Raw genomic sequence first — 18,010 nt, forward strand, 5'->3', positions numbered from 1 at the left:
CTGAAGTATTTACGAGCAGAGAACGCGTGCGCACGTCCTTCGCCTTATTGAGTGACTGATCCGAGCGATCTACATAAAGTATAGCTGTATATATGGACCATATATACATCTGTATGTTAATACTTCAACAGAGCGAAGCATTCGATATCAGCGCCTTATCTGACAAACATTAATTAAGCGGTTTGCTTTCTTCTGTTTATTTCTGCCAATTCATTTCTTATCTGCACAGCGTCTGGTTAGGTAACGTGTCGAGAGTTTAGGCGTATCTACAAGATACTTTTCAATTACCACCTGGCTGCATACCTCTGACTAGCTACCTGCCTGTATACAAACATATATCTCAGTAGTTAGTATACTATATGTACATAGTTATCCGCCTAGTCAGCGCTCTGCAATGCAATACTCGATCACAAAGTGCAATAAGAGTATATTTACTTCATGCAAAACTCGTCTAATCTTTCTCCTCTCCTAGAGGTTATCGCTTTGGGACTACAAACTGTCAATTTCAACAAGTTTAGCTTTAGAAAAACAAAAGCATTGCAGGTGGATTAGCTTGACCCACTGAAATTTCAAACAGGTCGATAATAAATATAAATTATTTCAGTTGTTTTGGTAGTGTGAGCGAGTTAGATTAGTTCCGAGTTGAATCAATATATTGACCTCTATTTAATTGGAATTCACTTGGTAATTTCTCCTTATCGATTAATACTAAATAACCCTATCAATCTTGATTCGCTTTTTGAAATAAGTGTAAAATATCTTATCACTCCTGATATTACTGATACTATTCAGCTCAATAGTTATAATTGCTTTTCTATAATCGCAGCTCTAAGATGGGCGTCCACGGTTGTTCCCAAGCAAAAGTTTATTCCAATGCTCTAATCTATGGATAGAGCTGACTTGGCGCAATTGAGAGCGACATTGTTTTATATGCTTAATCGTTCCGCCGATAAGCGATAAGCGATAATCGATAAGCGATAGATTAGACTTTATAGCTGATGGCTGATAATTGATAAGTGATAGGTGATAAGCGGATAACTGTACCAGGGACATATTTACGATTAACTATATAATACTTCATACGCACTCCGATCTATACATATGTATATATATGTACATATATCGTAAAAATGGCTGTATGACTGAATTATGGGTTGTTATTGGTTAGACGATTTATTAACTCCAGGAACTCATATAGGTATCTACATATACATATTAACGTCGCATTATGAATGGATTGAGTCAGAAATTTGTATGATGTTATAAGCAAGTTTTACAACCACAAATTCCCGATAATATATTTATATATATATATATAGAATCGTTAGGCAATGTCTTGAGAATTTCAAGCTAGCAATAGAAAATATAAATATATTTCTTTGTTGTGAAACAGAAACAAAGCTAATCTCTGATTAGACCTATGACTTAAATACATATACATACTTACATATATATTCATATATGATGATATATTACAAATAATATCCCAAGTGTAGTTGCTGACTTTATAGATCATGCACTTGAAAGCTGTACACTTCCCTGACAAGCTAAAAAACTTTGCCATAAACCAAATGTTTTTTTTAGATTAGCTGAAAGGTAAACAGGTCCGAAACTCATAAATTACCTGTAATGGGAGTTCCCCCAAGTTCGATTACACAGCCAAGGGTTATTATTTTGGGCTCCGCACATGTGCCTATGGCTACGTCTAGCTCGAAAGCTCGAACGGGAGCCCTTACAAAGGATTTGCGCAAATGTAGTCGGAGTAGGTCCCGAGTCGGCTGTCAGGCTTTCCACATACAAATGTGCTCAGTTAGCCGGAAGTAAAACAAAAATGGGAATTTTCTCTAAGTCGCCCTCTGACTAGATTGGAGAGGAATCGGCTTTCCAGCCGATCCAACTGCACACATATGTACTTGGTGCATGAATGCCGCCCATTCATGTGTCAAGGAAAATTGCATAGCTTCGAGTCTCCTATCAACAATTTCATATATTTGGCGTCCACGCTTTTAAATGTTTCGGAAGCCTGGTGAGGATCTGGATTTGAATTTGAGCTCACCGACGAGCGACTACGCTGGCAGTTACCTTCAGTCGGATAGCGAAGTGGGTATGTGAACATATTTTAATCTCTCAATTAATGTCGCCCTATTCCCTTGCTCATTCCATCACTCTCCATCTCTCTCTATCTTTATCTCTCTCTCTCTCTCTCTCTCTCTGTCGCTCTTTCTCTCTGTCTCTGTCTCTTTGCCTCTCTGTCACTCTCTCCCCCCAGGTTCATTACGTACTTTTTCCGGGGATGACAATGCTGGCATTAACAGCGCTCGCACCCGCTTCCAAGATGCGGAATTCAATGATACGGATAAGAATGACGAGTCAGACAGTCTGGAGAACACGGGGAATGAATCTGATAATGAGGTAAGAACTAAATATAAACTAGCCTAATTTTTATACGCAGACTCAATGGGAAATCGGGTATAATGGTTTTGTTAAAAGTATGTAACAGGCAGAAGGAGGCGTGGCAGACCCCACAAAGTATATATATTCCTGATCAGGGTGACGAGCTGAGTCGATTTAGCCCTGTCCGTTTGTCTGTCCGTCCGTTTGTATGGGCGCGTCGATTTCAGAAGATATAATAGCTTGAAATTTGTCTTCCTAAGTACGTGTATATCACACGTTTATCGAGTTTTTCTCCAAAAATCTATTTAACCCCTTATCGAAAACGGATTTTTATACTCATTCATGAAAGTGATTTAATTATACATATATTCTACACCTTTAGAGGTATTTTATAGAATTTCGATTTTGTTGTAATTTATCTCCACACCTTAAGTTTCCATAGTGCAGTCAATTCGTGTTTATGCTTGCGTCCCTATGTTTTTCTATGTATGTGTTTCTTGGGTAAGCAGAAAGACGCGAAGAATTGTTGTGAAATTCTTCGAAGAGTTCAGGGGATTTTCTAGTCGAACAGTCTTGACTAGAGCTTTCTTACTTTTTTTTTATCTATTTAATTATTTACTTATATATTAGCGGTATCTGTATATAAACGATATCTGTCAAAAAGGGTATTCAAAAGTCGTCAAAGCTGAGTTGGCGATAAGTGTTCCTTCTCTTATCGTCGTTTGCTGGCTGGGCTTACGCGAAGCACCAAATGCGCTTCGCATTTGTCGCTCAGCTGAGATTGCGACGCTAAAGCTGTGGCCGTGCAAGCATATGTAAATTCATATTTAACAGTTCAAGCATTGAACTTGAGAGGAATGAGGTAGACGCCGCCAATGCGCGGACGTTGACGGCGACGACGACTGCGCTGCGCTGTGCTGCACTAAGCAGGCAGCTAAACTAACAAAAGAGCGCGAGAGTGAGAGAGCGAGAGCGAGCGTGAGAGCGAAGTGTTAGTTAAATGGCACTGCAACGTACATACATACATACGTACAAATGTATGCGTGTAGTTCTCGTGCCTATTGCCCCCACCCCCTCAACTAAACCAATCTGCTCGCTGTTTATTTTCAATTCTCATTTCACGCTTTTTCTACATATGTAGCTGTTTATTTCTTGTTACTTATTATTTACTTTATTATTATTATTTTTCTTTGGCTTAGGATGTCTGCCGAATTATCGCTTAGAAGCGCAGCTTACACTTGACTTGCGCTTCATTTAAGTATGTATATTCGCCCTCGCAGTGACGTCGCCGTCGCCGCCTGCGTCTGCGTATGCGTCTTTTTGCGTCTGTCTCTGCTTCTGCCTCTTCGCTGTTCGTTTTGTGCGCAAACGTGACTGCGCTGCAGCCGCTGGCAGCACCTGCTAAAAAATATTGCAAGTTCGCGCGTGCGTTTTTCGGTAGTTGATTAAATTCCAAGCCGTAAATTGAACTTGAGCTGAGCCTTTTGTTCGTTTTGTTCGTTTTGTGAGTATGTGTGTGTGTGTATGTGTTTTTGTAGTTTACTACCGCACCAAAAATAATAATAACAACAACAAATAATGAAAGCAGAAGACGTTGAAGCAACAGGGGCTGCTGCCAATAGCAAATCAAAGGAGTTGGCAATTAGTGAGAAGCAGTAAGCGGCAGGGAAAGAGCAAGAGGTAAGCCTAATGTACCGTTGCGTTAACCGATTTGCTGGACAATTATGGAGCTCGATTGCACAAACATACATACATACATATGTACATACATACATTGTATATGTATGTAAGTAAAAACAAGTAAGAAAGCTCTAGTCGAGACTGCTCGACTACGAGATCCCCTGAACCCTTGGAGCAATAGATATTTCAATACTTTTTCGCGACTTTCAGCTTACACAAGAAACACGCACACACACACACACACACGCACGTACGCACACACAGGTATACATACACACACACACGCATACAGACACAAACGCATACACACACACACATACACATACAAGCAACCACGCATAAACACGCATGGGCTGCAGTGTGCGCTTACTATGAGAACTTAATTGTTTAATAACTTTTTTTATGGACGTACGATCTTCATGAAACTTTTAGATTATGATTATAACATGAATATGCATGTAATTGCCAAAGCACAAGTCTCTAGTATTTGAAATACGCTTTTTACAAAAGTGAGGGTGAGGGGGTGAATTTAGAGGTGGGGGGTAAATTTTAACAAAAACCGAAATTGTATAAATTGCATATAAGCATACATTAAAAATTTGGAGACTCTAGCAATAAAGGTGTAGAAGATATAATTTTATAACTGGGTTTCGATAAGGGTTTTTATCGATAAAAAAAGATCGAGATGAGTTATCGATTTTTAATGATAAACTTGATATGCGCGCTGTAATTACGGACATTTTAAAAAAAATTTGAAGTCTCTAGCTCTTATATCTTCTGAAATCGACGCGTTCATACATACGGACAGACGGACAGACGGACAGACAGACGGACAGGGCCAAATCAACTCAGCTCGTCACCCTGATCAAGAATATATATACTTTGTGGGGTCTGCCACGCCTCCTTCTCCCTGTTACATACATTTCAACAAAACCATTATACCCTGATTTCCCATTGAAAATGGGTTCAGGGTATAAAAACTACCTGGCTAATTGCCAAACACGCACACACACACACACGCATGTGCAAGTTATGGTCAGCGAGCCCTAAACTTGAAATGAAAAGAAATCAGTCAAAGAAGTCTGCAAAGACAGCATCAACTGACTGCGTCGACTGCGACGCCTGCGTCAGTTTATTGTCACTTTCAGCTGGCAATTGAGAAAGTACAAATGTACATATACATACATACATACATATGTAAGCACACGCACACACGCACGCATGAGTGCAGCATCTTGTAAAGCATACATATGTACCCATACAGACATACTTACATATGTATGTATGTATACCTACATATATGTACATTTACAAGTTGGCAAGCAGAAATTGTGCACAACTTTTGGCCGTATGCACACATGCACATACATACATGTACATATATATGCCTATGTGTGTATGTATGTATGGGCATTTAGCTGTCGTACAGCTGTGCCGTGTTACAGTTAGTGCATTGTAACACGCATAGCCAAAGTAAGAACAGTTATCTTTAATTCTTCTCTCTATGTATGCGAATGAATATGCAATATGTTTATGTTTTCTTCTTTCCTTTTTGTTCGTTCTGGAGGTATCTTTCTGATAAGATAAATGTATGCATGTATTTTAAGAGCATAGTCAAGAAACAGATTTCGGGAAAATAACACAAAATTGCGTGGCTACATAATATTGATAGTACAATTTAGATAAGAGTTGGATCGAGATGGAGAAAGACTCATATAGCAGGCTGTATCATGTGATAAATAAATATAGAAATCGATTTTATTGTTTACAGTGGAGATCCACCTAACTTAACCAAATGATCTGCAATTTATATAAATCTCTTTCTCTCTCACTCTTTTATTGACGTTGGTCAAGAATAGCGCCTATTTAGAGGATCTCCTATATTGACCCAATTCTCTACTAAAAAGAGCTGACCTTGGCTGCTCATATACGTATACATACATATATGTTTAGAGAGTGTGCCAATCATCCTTTTATTGCTCGCAAATTGATTAAATTAATCACGCGAAAGCGAAATCGAAATGAAATCGATATAGAATCAAAACAATATACATATGTATGTATGTATGTATGTATATGTAGGCATGTATGTAGATATGAATTTGCGGTATACTCGTCTTCCGATGCCGTCGACCTACTTTTTTTCAACAGCTGACAATGAACCAACGAGTTGAACAACCCAGTCAACTCTATAGGTACAGATTTATATATATATGTATGTATGTATATACTAAATGTATGTATATAAATAAATCTCATTATTGAAGTGCCTGGACGGGTCTGCAATTAGTTGCTTTCGATCCCACAATTAAAAATACAGCTGACATATATATATTATGTATAGTATATTGCATTGCATATTGCCAGGTATAATTACCCACTAGTCTGAGCGTCGTGAGAATGTGACGTCACGTAATCGACAACTGAACGCCTCGAACGTCTCTTACAAAACCTGAGACTGAGAGACCTTCAGGCATCCCCATAGACCGGCCGATCGCCGCGATAAAGCTATACGTAATACTGTGTAACTGTGTCTATGCACAAGTGATTGTCATTTGATCGTTACCGCCTCGTCTAATTGATTACGCTCGATTGCCGCACCTTACACTTCTGGCGGCGGAGGAGAGCGAAGGAGACTGAGCGTGATGGTGAAAAGCAGCTCGCCATAGAGATGGGAAATTCCGATAAGCTGTTGCAGCTCGCTTGGATATCATTCCAATACTGACTCAAACGAATATGTAGATGTATGTATGTGTATGTATGTGTCCACATCTCTCTACAAATACAAATTGCATTATGCCTTTGCCAGTGTCAAACAAGAATAGAATTCTCTCTGTTTGTGTAGAGCTGTACAGATGTATATAGATATTGCGAAGATGTATATAGATATTGCATGATCTAAGCACCCTGTAAAACTGTGACTTACCCAGGGAAATATACCCTACAGCTCATATAGGGTGTAGTGTAGAGCCTCGCCCAACCAACTTTAAAGAACTCAAGCAATGGTTTTCTGTGCTTGACTTTTTCTTTAACGGTTTTGTGCGTGATTTTAGCTACTGCAAGTGCAGAATTAAAATTTGATTCACGTCTCGTCCCACTACTTGGGGCAGGTGGCTCAAACCCGTTTGCCGGCTCACCTTGACTAACAGCAAATGCTGATAGAAACCAAAATAACATGCGAAACGAATTGAAAGCGAAAATGAAATACACTAAAGTCAGACAGAGACGGAGAGATACAGACAGACAGAGACTGAGACAGCGACAGATAGAGAAGGAGATAGACTCACCCAAACAATCGTAATAGCGCAATAGGTCAGTCTTACCATTGTGAGAATACATAATTACCTATCTATCTAGATATAAGTATGTATGTATGTTTTCCTATAGTAATCTATTGCTCGACTAGGCGACACCCTGTTCAGTTGGCTTTTTGTCTTACCTACTTATGCTCTTAGAAAACTTTAACTTTCTTTCTTCGTTTTAGCCGAACTAGGCGATACCCTGTATTCATAATAATAGGTCTGCGTTGCTTCACAGTCTGTGGGAGCTGGTCTCGAATCATTGCAGATCTAGCCACTAGCTGCCCTTGATCTGAATCGACCCTGTATTGAGTTCGATAAGTATAAATCCGCGAGTATTTGCATCGTATTAAAGGTTTCATTTTCATTCGAGTGAGCTCGACTAAGCGATTCCCTCTACGATTTCGTATGCTATCAAGATTGAATGAAGAAATTCCAATTGCTATTTATATACCAATATAATATAATGTGTATACGCATAGACGTATATGAACATTATCTTTCGTAGCACTCATAATGAGACGAGATTACGCTTGAATGCCCTTAAACTAACAGACTTGGCAGACATAAACAAGGCCTATCTATCAGCTAGATACCCACACTCACTATACATATAGATATTTATATATAGACAACTGTTTAGTGGGCAATCGCAATTGATGGAAATTTGTTCAGTCAGCGAGCTATGATGCAGCACTTTTCCCATTTGATTTGCCGAGTGTGGAAGATAATGAGACTGGAGATAATGATGGATCCAATAATTTATTGCTCAAATCACTCTCCAAGTCCCTTCACTTGACTTTGTCAGTTAACGACGCATCTGTTCTCTTCTAGCTAGTGGATTACCCAAAAGCTGTGGCATTCATCGTTACCAATGAGTTCTGTGAGCGCTTCAACTATTATGGCATGCGTGGTAAGTGGGACCCCTCGGAGAATGACTGTCCCTTCCCTCTATGTGTAGCTCCGCCTCTCCTCTCCTAGCTATACTGGTGCTCTATCTTACCCATAAGCTGGGGTACAACGAGGAGACGGCGACCGTGCTCTTTCACGTATTCACGATGCTCGTCTACGTTTTCCCCATCGGTGGAGCTCTTGTTGCGGACGGCTGGCTGGGCAAGTACAAGACGATATTGTACCTGTCGGTCGTATATAGTGTCGGTGCGATGATTGTCGCCATTGGGGCTATACCTTTACCGTTGATGCCTGATAGGTGAGTACCTACTGATCTATACATGTAGCTACTAATATGAATGTGGATGAGGCATGCACAGTGAATTCTCGCTAGGGCGGGTGATCCTATGATCTTTAATTAGAATTTATTAGCCTATATAGCTCGGATTGTATACTCCATATACTCCATATACTCCAAAGGGCATTCAGGTGCTCTAATTCTACTAATTCTACAAAGTTGATCCAGAAGAGTTACAGACGACTTCTGTGTGGGCTGATGAAGCTGTTCGCTAACCGAGATTTCACTGTTCATGCTCATGTAGATCATGATCCCGAATTGAAAATTATCTAGTTTTTCTAGGATTGTCACCATTGTGGGTCTTCTGATGATTGCTGTGGGCACTGGCGGCATCAAGCCCTGCGTGTCGGCCTTCGGCGGCGATCAGTTCCGCCTGCCAGATCAGAGCGCAGAGCTGGCCAGGTTCTTCTCGCTGTTCTACTTTGCGATCAATGCGGGCTCCATGATCTCCACGGCGGTCACTCCCATCCTGCGCGCAGATGTGCAATGCTTCGGGGACGATGACTGCTACTCTCTGGCATTCGGGGTGCCCGCTGTGCTGATGATCATCTCGATGGGGATCTTTATGGCCGGCAGATTGCGCTACAGGGTGCGCTCACCGTCGGGCAACATGTTCTTCGGCGTGTCGAGCTGCCTATCGAGCGCGTACAAGGGTTGGCGGATGAATCGCAAAAAGAGTCCTTTGCCCCACTTTCTCGACTATGCAGCGCCCTCTGTGGGAGATCAGATGGTGTACGACACAAAACGCCTGATCAAGGTTCTGCTGCTCTATATACCCTTTCCTGCTTTCTGGGCCCTGTCCGACCAGCAGGGCTCGCGCTGGACCTTCCAGGCCACCCATATGGATGGCGACGTGCTTGGCTATCAGATCAAGCCGGACCAGATGCAGGTGATCAACCCGCTGCTCATCCTCGTCTTTATTCCACTGTTCGACTATGTCGTCTATCCGCTGCTCGCACGCATCGGCATCACGCGCCCGCTGCAGAAGCTCAGCATTGGCTTGCTGTTCGCCGCCATTGGCTTCTTTCTGTCGGCGTCCGTGGAGCTGCATCTCGAGCGGCTGGAGCCGAAGGCTGCGCCCAGGCTCCCAAACATGGTCCACCTACGTCTCTACAATGGGATGCCGTGTCGCTATGATTTCATCAGCGAGCACGAGGCAGTTGCCGCCTCCATCGATTCGCTTTCCATGTGGTCCAATTTGGAGCTCCGCGTGCCTCGGGCTATGGAGGTGGGCCTTAGGGCAAAGTCTACGAGTAAACGCTGCCCGAATATTGAGGGACGTCTGCACCTTCAGCCAGGCCATTCAGTCAGCTATTTCCTAACCAAGGCCGGTCTTCGGGAATTCTCCGACGGCTTGAGCACTGTGCAGCGCCTCAATCGACCTCTGCTGCTGCGCACTTTGATCAACACACCCTCGGAAGAGGGTCCCATTCGGCTGAGGGCTCCCGCGTCGAGCCTCGCCAGCATCCAGCTGGACATCGGCAACCTCTCGGCCCTGCACGAAGTCGCCCTCGGGTATGGCGAGCTCGACATCAATGGCAAGCGAGCCGCTAGCTTCGATGCCCAAAAGGGAGGACTCTACAGCCTCCTGGTTCAGGGCAATGCACGCGACGGATATGTAAGTGAACGAGCGTGGAACTAGTTCAGTTGAGAACTCCATAAAATGAATCTCCCAAGAGTGACTGGCCAACCAAGGCTTCCTTCCCGCTTCCTACTTGTCTGTCATCTATCCCCCTCCCCATCCATTGTCTTCCTTCTATTCGTGCAGTAAACTTGTATCACTATGTAATTGTGTCTTTCATCCCCTCTGCAGGAGTACAACATGCTGGAGGTGGTGCCCCCCACAACGCTCTCGGTACTCTGGCAGCTGCCACAGATCGTGGTCATGACAGCCGGCGAGATAATGTTCGCGGTGACGGGGCTGGAGTTCTCGTTTACTCAGGCGCCGCGCAGCATGAAGTCGGTGCTGCAGGCCTGCTGGCTGCTCTCCGAGGCCATTGGCAACCTGCTGGTGGTGGCCATAGCGGAGGTGCAGCTCGTCCGCACCCAATCGGCTGAGTTTGCGCTCTTCGCCAGCTTAATGCTGTTCAATATGATGCTCTTCGTCTTGCTCGCACGCAACTACACATACGTGGAGGAGCCAGACTCGGACTCGAATACTGAGCCTTCCCGGAAGGTTGAACAGGAGAGCGACGACACTCTGCCAAACGAGCCCTCCATCGAGCAACAGCCGCCCAAAGAGGATGACGGTGTGCCGGTCACCAATCAGAACGATTATCGGGGCGATGTCGACTAGCCCATACATTTGGGCATCTGTATTGCGTATATATGTGTATATCTGTGTGTCATCAGATCACGATGGAGTCGTCTGCATAGCCATGTGAGTCTCGTCTGTACACCTTGATATGCGAATGTCCGTATATTATTCCTGTTTTTCAAATTCTCATTTATTTGCTTTCGCTTTTATATATTCCTTTGTAGTTAATTACTTAACAAACTTTAGCTCGAATATTTATAATGCAAATGCCCGTTCACCAGGCGTAAAGCGAGTCCATTGACTCCATATAATAAGCATTTGGGAACGTGAATGGGTACAGTCGACTGCAATGCTCTCACTTTGTTATCTGCTGGCTTATATATTTAGAATATTTGAAATGGTTATATATAGATTGTTTTTGATCGAAATATTTGTATATTCCTTAAGTCCGATTTTGAAACAATTGTATTTTATTTCGCTTTTGTTCCTGCTTTAAAAAGTTATCTTAAGAATTAATTTAATAAATTTCCCTTATATAATTTATTATTTCTCTATTGAAAATACATACAAATTTATTTCTGTATGTTAAATATATTTTTTGCTTTGCTTTTATTTTTATTTTTATTGCTATTTATTTTATAACATAGATAATTTTTTTTTTACAATTACAATTTGAATTTAATTTATTTTGAATCTCATCGTCTTTTTACGGCAGTTAAACCAGGGCTGGGCGCTTCGTGCACGTGGCGTTGCCAGCTAGTTGCAAGTGGCTGCTGCGTGGGCTGTGTTTAGTGCGCGATGCGCGCGAGATCATTTACTTGGCAAAATTCAAATATTAAAGCAGAAACGAAGCGATTGGCAATCAGAAGTGAATAATAATGAAATGATGCATTGGGAAGGCTCTTCGCAGTTATCTTCCGAGTGCAGTGGAAGCTCGAGGCGTTGCCCAACATTTCCGGAGCTGTGCTGTGACAAGTGGCAGCTCCATTGTATAACGCTTTTCGCACTCGCAGACGACTCTGAGGCAAACAACGCAACGGAATTCAGTTAAATTTGTAAAGTGAGAATAAAATTTGCACGAGGAAAGAGTGGAGAAGTCAATGACTTTGGCAAAATGTGAATATGGGAAAGGCATTGCCATCGCCAAGGGCAGCGAAGAGGCATTGCCAGCAGCAAGTCGAAGCAGTTGCAGTGCGACGAGCGAAACGAACGAGACGAACGAGCATTGATTGCAAAGTTGAACAGTTTGTGTCTATACCTGAGTGGAAAAAGTTGAAAGGAGCTGAAACCGGACCGGACCAGGACTGCAAGTATTCTGAGAAAACTAGGAGAAAACAGGAAATGCAGCTGCAGCCACGCACATATGGAGGGAATATAATAGAACAACGGACAGGCAGGCAGAGGGACGATTAGCCAGACAGCTGTAGTGGAAGAAAACAAACCCTCATTAGGACTGGGCCTACAGGACTAAGGACCAGCGGAGACCCTGAGCTCGACTACCTGAACCGGACCGCGACTACCTGAACTCCTTGACTACCTGGACTAGTAACTAGCGAGTCTGCCTCGTCGCTGGCCGAGCCAGCAGCGGGCACAGTCGAGCGCTAGCTCTGGAGCGAGCGACACGGTCAGGAGAAGTTAGTCCAAGGATTCCTTTTTTTTACACTTTTTTTTGCAAGTGCTAGTTTTTCCGAGTATCAACTGTACCTAGTGCCAAACACAGTATCGATATGTGAAAAGAGAGAAAGAGCCAGCCATCGAACGTCCATAAATCAGACACGAATCGCACATCAACTCGATAAAGGAGCAAAGCAGCTGAGTTGCCCACAAAAGCGAAGGCCACGAGCGAGCGGGTGAGTGGGTGCACGGCAATGCAGTTCTGTGGCCCCCGGCGGGCGGCAGCTGCTCCCGGAGGAGAGCGCTGCTCGTTGCCCGGAGGCAGGTGAGGCGCGGTGCGTCGCAATTGCTGTTGCTGCTGCTGCAGAGGCGTGGACGTGGCGGCGGGTTTGCAGAGTAATTTCTACTTAGATCAATCAAGCTGTGCCCTGGGCATGCGGGCGAGTGATGGGCGAAGCAGCAACGAGAGGGGGAGAGAGCGTGAGCTTTGCGGCGCAAGCTGAACATATGGAACAGAGCGAGACAGTGGAACACGAACGGCATCCGTTTGATGCCGCACACACGAGATACGAGACGAAGCGTACCCACATACTTCTATCGCGAGTGTGCGTGGCATCACATGGATGCGAGCGAGACGGCATGTCGTGCGACTAGCTTACTGCATGCGAGCGAGCAGCTCGGCAAGGGAGACGCGCTCTCTCTCTCTCTCACACTAAAGCACACACACAGTACACGTATGTTCATCTCGCTCGGCAAATGGTTGACGGCGCCTGCCTCCGCGCCGAGCCGCGCAGCGCCAGGGCAGAGCACAGCGATTCGAGTGCATAAACAGCCGGCGACAGAAGCCACATAAACCAAGAGAATTGCATGTGTATAACAGTCATAACCAGTGGGTCAAGTAGCCCCTGTCCGCCAGCCCACCCCTCGCACACACACACGCGCAGGCGCACATGCACCACCGCCCCACCCACAACAGACTGGATTGGACTGCGCTCGCCGCCTCGAGCTCAGGCAGGTCGCTTGCCTAACCTGGAAGCACTCGAATAAGTGTTATACGCCAATAAAGCACTGCCACTGTGCAACTATCACACACAGGGCATTCGATTGCCACTAACTACGCTAGTCGATCACCTTACGAACCACTATAAAACCAGAGAATGTCATCGTATTCGTCCATTCCATTCCATCAAACTCCGCATTCAGTTGGCATACATACATATATATCAGTATACTGTGTGGCAAGTATATATATTGCAGGGAAAGCTGATCCGTCAATGTCCGGCTGGAACTAGTTCCGGCTCTTTATCGCTTTAGCCAAGACCGTGTCGCTGGGCTCGACTGTCACGAGGCAGAGCAGGGGGAGCTGGAGAGAGAAGAGTAGGATAGCAGTCACCAGGCGGAGCAGCACGAAAGAGAGAGGGGGAGAGAGAGTGCGAGAGAGAAGGGGTATAGGCAGTTGGAGTCACGTTGCTAAGAAAAGTGCAGAGGGCGAGTAAAGGCTGGTAGAGCCCAACTCGTGCCAGTTTCGTAGTTGACTAGGACGACAGAAACATCAAAGAAAAGCGCACCCCAACTTCACTCACGATGAATAACATAAGGGAAAAGCTCGATCAACCAATCAGGTATGGAATTAATATAAAAATGAGAAAGTAGACTTGCTCAACTGGATGTATATTTCCACAGGCCGTGTCGCTCGGCAGGCAAAGAGCCAAAGACCACAAATAAAGAAGAGTAAGAGAGAAAGCCAATACTTCCTAGACTCAATCATGCTGTAACACATTTGCAAATAAAGCCATGCCGCTTAGACTCAATACAGACTTCGAACCCGAGAATAGATCACGGCACATTCACTGGAATGGCTAAAGTCGCAGCGTCAATCATGATGCATCACTGCCGCTGGCACAAGGCACAGTCATCAATCAGTAATCGATAAAAGGGACACAATTTGAGTTTCCCCACTCCGCTTTGAGATACGCAACGTTTGTCCTTTTGTTCTCGAACTCCGTTCTGTTCTCCCTTTCCGTTCCCATTGTACATAGATCATCTTCCCTCTGTATATACGAACCCCACCTCTTACTGTTCTAACTTGCATATTGCTTACAGCAGTGTCAGTGCCTGATCCTATAGACTCTATATAAATCTATATAAAATGCCTTTAAAAAACTGCCTCCAGGTGAGTTTCCCACGTCCGTTTGCCAAGCGCTGCGCTGATTTGTTAAGGGATTCGAACCGCTGCCTTTGTGTGGGCTATAAGCAAAAAGAAACCCCATCAAGTAATAATACAAATATCCAAATGCGAAACGTTCTACGAGCGATGTGTGCCGCAATTAGTGCAATAGATATAGAAAGGAAAAAATAAGAATACAAAAAAAGATGAAAAACGAAAAAGAAAAACAAAAATATATACATATAAAAAAAATATATATATAAAAAAAGTGAAAATTATTAAGAAATAAAAAAAAAAAAAAAAAAAATGCACAAAAAAAAAAGAAGAAAACCTAGAAAGTTTTTAAAGTTTACGCAGGTATTTTCGAATGCGGCGCAAACGAAACTGAAATTGAACGAGCCAAAAATAAAGTTGAGTAGGTTGAAGAAAAGACGGCAAGCCAATTGCTCGTGACACGCCTGTCCCGAGCGATTGGTTTGCCCAGCTAAACGATATGAAAACCAACTAAAGCAAAAAACGCCTGATTGTGGCACACATCACATGTGGAGATCAACATCTCAAAGTCCCGAAGGCGGAAAGCGCGTTGAAATCCCTGCGAACAGATCAGCGAAGCGTCTTCAGCAGCCACGAAGTAGACTGCAAGAGAGCGCTACTAACCTATTTCTATGCCGATGTTCTTTCAGATGAGTCGAAACGAAACTTGGAGCCACAGCTGCGCAACCTAAGTTTTTGTTTTCTTTTAGTTTGATTCGATTCATGACCTCCTATGTTCGACTCCATTGATTCCAGTTGCGATCTCAAAGTCTCTTTCCAAATCCCACAGCTAGATGCTGTGGATCCTTCACTGCTTTGTCTCGGTGTCGAGTGTCCTGTGCTGTGCTTTAAGCTGTTCCCGTGTCTGCGTTCCTGGGCTATTCGGCATGGAAGATCATTAAAGACATGCAAAACTGAAGATAAAGAGGGCACTTAGAGTGTCAACAATAACGCCAAGAGGCGTTGCCAGATCATTTTGGAACCAAGAAAAGAGTCTATTAATGGGATTATTAACGAAACATTCCTTGAAGGCCTTGCCATATCAATCAAAGATGCGAAACTAAGAATAGATCTAGGGCAAGAGAAGCATCAAATGTGCTTTAACAAAGTATAATTAGAGTCAAAGTTGCTCAATGCCAAGAGGCGTTGCCAGCTTAATCAAAGATGCGAAAGCAGAAAAAAGTTACAGAAATTAATCAGCAAACCTTATTAATACCAAAAAGCAATTAAAAAGATCTATAAGAACGCCAAGAGGCGACTGCAGTTGAATTGATTACCAAATACTTTTCGCCTAGAAGCGCTGCCAGATCTAATGGCAATTTGGCAATTTGTAAGCCAAGAAGCGTTGCCATATTCAAGTGAAGATTTTATTTGTTTTAAGAATTATTTCCCATTTGTGATTATCATGTTTTCAATGCCGAATTTTAAGTTCTCACAAGCCTCTCACACACAACAGTTTTTGTTCTTGTTATCGATATTCAGCTACTGTGTCCCACACCATCCCATTCTCCACTCTGCTGTGAATACACAAACTTCATCTGCCTCGTCTTCCTCTTCTTCCTTTTCACTTCCTGCACTCACAAATCGTTCGGTCGAAAAATAGAAAAAAGAAAAAGAAGAGAAAATAAAAAATAAAAAAAAACAAAGAAAAGAAAATGAAATAAAGAGCGAACCGTGCCTTAAATATAAAAAGAATACATGAAAAAATGAGCAAAAATATTGAATTGCGTAAAATATTTAAGAGCTGTTTGCCAAGCATAAAAAAAAATTAAAAAAAAAGAAAGAATATGTATATAAGCTTGACGCTCAGCTCGAAAAGAAAAAGAAATGAATACAAAAAAAAAAAATAATAATAATAATAATTTCGGATAAATGTTTTACGCAGTTCGATAATCGATTATAAAGAAAAACAACCCAAATAATAAAGTAAAATAACCGAAAATTAAAACGAAATACAGCGATAAAGAAAAATGCACTTTGTATGGAAGCGTTATACGCGCCTCCAAGAAGGCGCGGCAAAAAAAAAAATGATTGTGTAACAAGCACTGAACTGTTATACGTCTGAGCCGAATCTCGCGAAAAACTCTGAATTTGTTTCAAATGACTCGAAAATACAATTAGAGGCTCGGCTCAGAATACTTAACACTTACTACCATTTCACATCACACGTCACTCTTTCTTCTTTTCAGTTTTTCATTGAGTTAAAAATAAAAAATTTTAGTTTAAATCAAATTCAACACTTTTATTTGGGGGGATTGGGAGGCTTACTGAATCTAACAACTTTTTTTCAGCTTTTGTTAATACAATTAGAGCTTAAGCCAGAAAGGAATGAAAGAAGTAAGTTGAGTGAGGGACTGCATAAGATGGATAGAAGTTTTGGAATCGAAATATTACTTGATTCTATTCAGAAAGTAAGTGCTTCTCTATGGCTTCGAAAAGGTCTATTCTGTAAGCATTGGATATTCTCTGGCCCAGTTGCAGACATTCAAAGGCAAACTGTGTATTTGGAATACACATTTTCATCTTTGAATATATAAGTAGTATATATTTATAGCTCGATTTCGAATGAGCTCGAGAAAATTAAAACATTCGAAGATCGTTCATCCGTTTACTAAATTATGGAGTACACCCTTTGAATTTGGTCTTCTTTGGCTTGGTCTGGTTTCCTGCTTTTGGATGATCAGCATGGCGTTAGAAATCGTTAGATACTCTTAGATGTTCCTGGCTCTCTGTATTATACCAACGCAACCAATGCAACTCTAACATCATTAAACTTAGGTTTTACATCTATGGGATATTAATTTCATATTAGCCTAAAAGTATGTGAAGATTTTCTAGGAATCATCCTGCAAGTATACTATAGAATAGTTGTCAAAAAATATATACACTTGTATTTGACGATATATTGACTGGTTTAGTTATAGGGTTTAACTATCGCAGGTAACTTCAAGGCAAGCTTTTAGGCTCAGACCCTGTCCAGCATAGGGTTGGTGTCTTCGGAATCTTCTTCTAGATCTAATGTGCGATCGAGCAGATCTTTTGGCTGCAGTACCTGGACTCCCAGCCTCCTCTCGCGTTACTTTTTCTCTTGGACGGCATAGAAGACATTGGGGTCTAGCATTGTTGTACAGAGATATCTTCACGCTGCAAGCCAAGAAACGGCTCGAACTTAAGCCTAAAGTGGTGCTGCTACGTGGCATGTCTGCTGTACAGGATAACACCGTCTTGAATTCTGTTCTGATCTGTTCTTTTTGGAGCGGCTATAAATATTTTTTCTTCCTTTTAATTTCCCAGAAAAATAACACAATGATTTATAT

At 42.6% G+C, this 18,010-nt stretch overlaps 1 protein-coding gene across 3 annotated transcripts; it reads left to right on the forward strand.

The window, feature by feature from the left end:
• Positions 1-1,733: 1,733 nt before the first annotated feature.
• On the forward strand, positions 1,734-14,304 carry LOC6585717 (peptide transporter family 1). Of its 3 annotated transcripts, none has more exons than XM_032732780.2 (8): positions 1,735-2,104; positions 2,270-2,412; positions 8,208-8,286; positions 8,355-8,583; positions 8,896-10,240; positions 10,436-11,002; positions 11,595-14,115; positions 14,177-14,304. In XM_032732780.2, exons 1-6 carry the CDS (start codon positions 2,011-2,013, stop codon positions 10,916-10,918), a joined length of 2,373 nt encoding a protein of 790 aa, XP_032588671.1. In that variant the 5' UTR covers positions 1,735-2,010; the 3' UTR covers positions 10,919-11,002; positions 11,595-14,115; positions 14,177-14,304. The 3 variants fall into 3 exon arrangements, with proteins under 3 accessions (XP_015016480.1, XP_032588671.1, XP_043864882.1); XM_044008947.1 differs by having other exon boundaries at positions 8,905-10,240; XM_015160994.3 differs by lacking the exons at positions 11,595-14,115; positions 14,177-14,304 and adding an exon at positions 11,104-11,418 and having other exon boundaries at positions 1,734-2,104.
• Positions 14,305-18,010: the final 3,706 nt, after the last annotated feature.

Source organism: Drosophila mojavensis, unplaced genomic scaffold (genome assembly GCF_018153725.1).
Source record: "Drosophila mojavensis isolate 15081-1352.22 unplaced genomic scaffold, ASM1815372v1 contig_136, whole genome shotgun sequence".
Taxonomy (NCBI): Eukaryota; Metazoa; Arthropoda; class Insecta; order Diptera; family Drosophilidae; genus Drosophila; species Drosophila mojavensis.

Bases quoted from the DNA above. Each gene is read 5' to 3' on its own strand.
- LOC6585717 (XM_015160994.3), top strand. From the start codon at position 2,011: ATGTTTCGGAAGCCTGGTGAGGATCTGGATTTGAATTTGAGCTCACCG. The intron at 2,105-2,269 runs GTATGTGAACAT...CTCTCCCCCCAG, and splicing joins TCAGTCGGATAGCGAAGTGG to GTTCATTACGTACTTTTTCC. The intron at 2,413-8,207 runs GTAAGAACTAAA...GTTCTCTTCTAG, and splicing joins GGAATGAATCTGATAATGAG to CTAGTGGATTACCCAAAAGC.